The sequence below is a fragment of the Octopus bimaculoides genome, chromosome 5, assembly GCF_001194135.2.
Source record: "Octopus bimaculoides isolate UCB-OBI-ISO-001 chromosome 5, ASM119413v2, whole genome shotgun sequence".
Classification (NCBI taxonomy): Eukaryota; Metazoa; Mollusca; class Cephalopoda; order Octopoda; family Octopodidae; genus Octopus; species Octopus bimaculoides.
The window spans coordinates 78,461,834-78,467,361 of NC_068985.1; the positions used below are offsets into that span (position 1 = coordinate 78,461,834).

The 5,528-nt window shown below is 35.4% G+C and overlaps 1 protein-coding gene across 1 annotated transcript in view; it reads right to left on the minus strand.

Annotated features, from left to right (window-relative positions):
- LOC106869254 (opioid growth factor receptor-like protein 1) overlaps positions 1–5,528 on the minus strand; it is a 19,759-nt gene that overhangs the window by 7,654 nt on the left and 6,577 nt on the right. Inside the window, exons 3-4 of the mRNA XM_014914919.2 lie at positions 2,738–2,816; positions 928–997 (exon numbers count right to left, since the gene is read on the minus strand). Of these exons, the coding sequence (XP_014770405.1) occupies positions 928–997; positions 2,738–2,816 (149 nt within the window). The remainder of the gene's footprint in view (positions 1–927; positions 998–2,737; positions 2,817–5,528) is intronic.

Here is a 5,528-nt window from a genome sequence, read left to right on the forward strand (position 1 = left end):
ATAATCAAATAGTCATGTGTAGCATAGACACAAAAAAAGACCGGAAACCGGAAATTTCGGAAGTAGGTTTAGTTTGCGAATTCAAACTTAGTACTTTATTCTACGACCCTAAGAGTATGAAATCAGTTTGATATCGGCAGAATATGGCAATATATTTTATCCAATGTTCTAACGATTCCGCTTATTCACACACAACCCGTTAATAACACTATGTAACAAAATTTTTATTTTTTTTATCTTTGGTCAGTAAATATTATTTCCTATTTGCTTCTATCTAGAAATCAAAGGAAATGACTATTATTCCCTTCAAAATTTGCTTTTGTAACCTGGACATCAATGTTTTGAAGCTGACCTATTTTTCATTACATTTCAGACAGGTTCAGCGCCGAATGCTGAAACAGAAATATTGTTATAGCAAATATTCTGCACAATAGCACAGATTTGCTTGTCAGTTGCTTGACATTAACTACTTGAGCATGTCCCTTAGTAGCTGGCAAAATGTGCATCCCTGATTATGACTAGGAACAGTGAGGGAGCATCGTAGCCATGTTTTGATAGGAATTTTTTGAGGTTTGAATAAATGTAACAAAAGTAAAGTCTGAAGGAAATATTAGCAATTTTTCATACTTTCTAGAGGTAAATAAATAGGAAATAACAGTTGCTACCCAAGGACCAAAATCATGTTACACAGTGTTATTGTTTGTAACACAAGCACAGGTTAGTCGATTACATTGACCCCAGTACTTGACTGGTACTTTATTTTATTAACTCTAGAGGAATGAAAGACAATACTGACATTGGCATGGCCAGAACTTAGAATGTAGAGAGCCAGAAAAAATATGGCAAGGTATGTTGTTCCAAAACTTAAAGCAATCTGTCCGCTCGCCACCTTAAATGCAAACATAAATTATTAAAATTCAGACTTACGCTTCTCTCTTCTTCTGTTAATGGCTGAGCATAAATATTCGTCTTGCTGCTTCTCGGGAGAGGAAACAACCTTGAATGCAAACAAAATATGGTTGAAACATAATTGAATGGGGAGGGAGTAAAAAAGAAGTGGGGTGGGGATCCTCACCATTTTTCTGATGTAAAATTTTGTGGACTATGTCAATGGTTTTCAGACAGTCCAAATCCAGCACTCATACAAAACCCTACCACGCAGTAAGTTCTGGGGGAGGAGACAAGTCGGTTACATTGACTCCAGTATTCAACTTTATTAATGAGATGACGTAAGATTTTTCATCCAAATAAGTTTTCTTTCTTGTCTATGATGCTTAATAAGTTAAAAAAAATATAAAACCATCTTGATTTCATTAAACATGGTAATTTTTCCACCTGCTTTTCAATCCTCACAGCTTCCTATGAAAAATCCCAGAGACTGCACCAATTTTACCTGTTCATTATCTCCTTGTTAAAGCTTGTTTCCAACATAGAAGGACATGGACGTGTTGTATGTATTTAGTGAACATAAACTTTGCGTCTATTACGTTAGCATCTGCATAGTGCCCGTTTGTCGTGTTAGCTGCATGAATACTTTGATAAAATCTACTGCAAACATCTACATGTTATCTTTGCTACATCATTTATATGGTGTATCTATTTAATCACTTACTCTGCTTAGTTAAGTTCTATACAGAGTGAAGTTTTATCCAGTCAATATTTATACAAAGTTAACCATATACAGTGTATATATAGTGAAAATCTGCTTGGATAACTTATAAGCAAAATCTATGCATTATTTCTACCGGTTAGACATTTTTTCTCTCTTTGTCCACCAAGTTACTATTTACACCGGAGGCAAAATAGTGAACATACAAGGTATGTATATCGAGTGAATATCTTATGTACTATTTCTATCCAGACGATTTCAGCAACATTTTTCAATTCAACCAATATCTGTACTCTATATCAATCCAATTAACAGGTATGCACAGTTCTCTCCAGTTTTCATCTATACCCTGTATATAACTAGTTCACATTTAAATATTATGTTTCTCTATGTCTATCTATGCTGTCAAAATCTACACAAAGTGCCAGTCAAATCAACTTACATATATTCTCTGCTTAATCAACGTCTACATTTATATACACCATCCAATCAACATCTATGTACATTTGACTGTCCCCTGTATTTATATTAATACAGTGACTATCCAATATCTACACAAAGTCTGTTCATTGTGTCAATCAAATCAACCCCTACACTATATTCCTCCAGTCAATCACTACACACGTTTACTATTCAGTGAACATTGACACACTGTGTATCTATCTACCAATCCAATAAACATATACACACTGCCTCTATCCAGTAGTTATGTAGACCAGGGGTTCTGAACCATTTTCCATCAATGGATCCCTTTGATTGCTATTTTATTCTGGTGGACCCCCATAGCCGTTCAATGTTTAATAATTAACCTTATAGAAACTTTCAAAATTCCTATATTGTTTTTAAACATTAACTTGTGTAGGTTAAACTATGTAAAATGTAAAAGACAGAAACCTATCTGTTTCTTGCAATACATACCAATATATACATCTAAAGCAAATTTTTTTAAGGGCCCTTAAGATATTATTAGAGAACCACTGATATTATTAGAGAACCACTGATTTAGACAGATAACTACCTGACCAATACATAAAACAATGTCTACCTCGTCAAAGTACAAAGATCATGTATATTTAATTCTCAGGCAAAAAAAAAAATGATACGGCAAAAATTTAATCAGGCACTTACCATTGTATGTACCCATTATGGTGCTGGAGTATTTCAAAATCTTCAGCCCAAGATTCCAAAATTACTTCTATATAGGCACCTTAAAAAAAGACAGGAAGGTAGGGCACAGTGAATAATGTTTACTGCGTTTTTTTTTGTTTTTTTTTTACTGAGAAAAAATATTTTCAAGGGATAGTCGGCTGAGGTTAAGCATACAACATATTTGATACATGGAAAACCTTCAAATACTATTGTTATGTCATAATCACTCGTGACGCAATTATTCTTATATAAATATGTTTGTACTCATTATACATAAACACACACACACATATATAAATATATACATAATACATACACACATATACATAATGCATATACACACATACACACATATATATAAATACATATATATACACACACACACATGCATCCATAAATATATGCATACATACATGCATGCATACATACATACACACATACATGCATTACATACATACATACACACATACATACATACATAAATACATGCATGCATGCATACATACATACATACATACATACATACATAAAAAATACACATATCAATGAATACAGTGAAGTGTTCCCCTGATGATCCATTGCGGTCAGGCATCCAAATGCAGTTGGAAACATCCAATAACTGCAATGGCGAAACGTACGTAGGTACTATTAATCTATGATTGTGGTTATCTTAATTTTCCCACAACATATGCTTTTTATGTCAGAGCTAGTATCAACGCTAAGTACAGTGTAGACTAACCACAGCACATATACCATCATCATCCTCATCATCCCCACCATCCTCATCATCATCGTCGTCGTCGTCGTCGTCGTCGTCATCATCATCATCATCATCATCATCATCATCATCATCATCATCATCATCATCATCATTTAACATCCGTTTTCCATGCCGGCATGGGTAGGTTTGACAGGAACTGGCAAGTTAGATGACTGTATCAGGCTCTGATGTTTGTTTTGGCTTTGCTGCTACGGCTGGATGCCCTTCCTAGCGCCAATACTTGTATATATCGTTATATATAAAGCAAAGGATGTTTGTGTGTGTGTATGTGTGTGCATCTGTGTGTGTCTGTGTGTGTGTCTGTGTGTGTAATACGCATGCATTTCCACAGTTTTCAACCGATTTTCACCAAACTTTACACACATTACTTATGTGCCATGGATGGTCATGCACTACAAATTTTTTCCCAGAGCTCCCGTGTAATGCAACAAACCGACCATGAAAAAATAACAGTTTTTTACGTGGATTTTTCTCCAATGACTACAGTTTTCAACCGATTCTCTCCCTTTCACTTCTGCAGTTTTCAAGCGAGTCTCTCCCATTTCTCTCTATTTATCTTTTTTTTTCTTTTTCTCACTTTCACATATACAGATATCTGTTTCTTTCAATCACTCTCTCTCTCTCTCTCTCTCTCTCTCTCTCTCTCTCTCTCTCTCTCTCTCTCTCTCTCTCTCTCTCTCTCTCTCTCTCTCTCTCTCTCTCTCTCTCTCTCTGAAAATTGACTTCAGTGTATTTCAACTTTGTAAATATCTTTGTTTCACGCTATTTGTACGTTCTCTCTACAACATTACTTGACTTATTTGAAATTTTCTGCACCTTGTCTATGTAAATACACTATTTACATTTCTCCTTCTATCGAAAACCGCAGTGTAATATTGCTTCACTTTTATACTTTCAGTTTTGTGCGTGTGCGTATGCGTTCGATGCGTACGAGACAGTAAAGGACATTTCAAACCACGACGACGACAACGTCACATATATGAGTGTGTATCTGTCTCTGAGTGTATGTGTGTGTGGATGTATGAGTGCGCATGTCTTTCTGACTATGTGTGTACTTCTGCGTTAGGTACGTTATTAAACGTACACACATATCTACACATACATATACACATGTGACGACTGACATGCATGAATGTATGTTTGTATGTGTCTCTCTTACTATATGTATCTGCATGTGTGCGTATCGTCACGTTTTGTATACGAATGTGTGTCTGTGAGTGTGTTGTGTTTGCACGCTCGTTACCTACGTCATTACACACGCACATACATCTACACAAACTCTTGGCAAAAACAATTACGTGGAAGGTCCAAGTTATATATAAAAAATACACATCTACCGTACCATTAAGAATTCATAATTATCGCAGCAATTGCAAGTTTGCAAGGTATTTACAATTTGCTTATATTTGGTTACTTTGCATTGCATGCAAAAATATAGACATACTACATACATACAACTGCTTACAAAAACAGAGATTAATGTATTTTTTTCTATGTATCTAATGTCTTGTTTAAAATATCGAAAAAAAAATATGCCACCAAAGGAAAAAACGTAATCTCTCCAGAAACACCTATAAAGCAAGGAGGGGTACAGAAAACTGAAGGCGAAAGTCTCAAGAGATAAGAGACATGAGACTTTCTCAACATCAGTAAAGGCATTATGCAGCAAGTCAGATGAAGTCTCAATACAGAAGGGACATGACACTTTCCAAAGATCACCAAAGGCAAATACAGTCTCAAGAGAGAAGGGAGAGGAGACTTTCTCCACATCAGCTCAAGCATGCTACAGCACGTCCGATGGAGTTCCAAGACAGAAAGAAGATGAGACTTTCTCAAGATCAGCAAAGGCATGCTGCAGCACTTAATGCTGAATCATTAAAACAACGTTTAGCACGCCAGATTATACAGAGGTTCAATAGAATAGCTTTCCGAAACAGATGCAAAGCTTTAACATTTACTCCACAAATGTAATATATATATATATATATA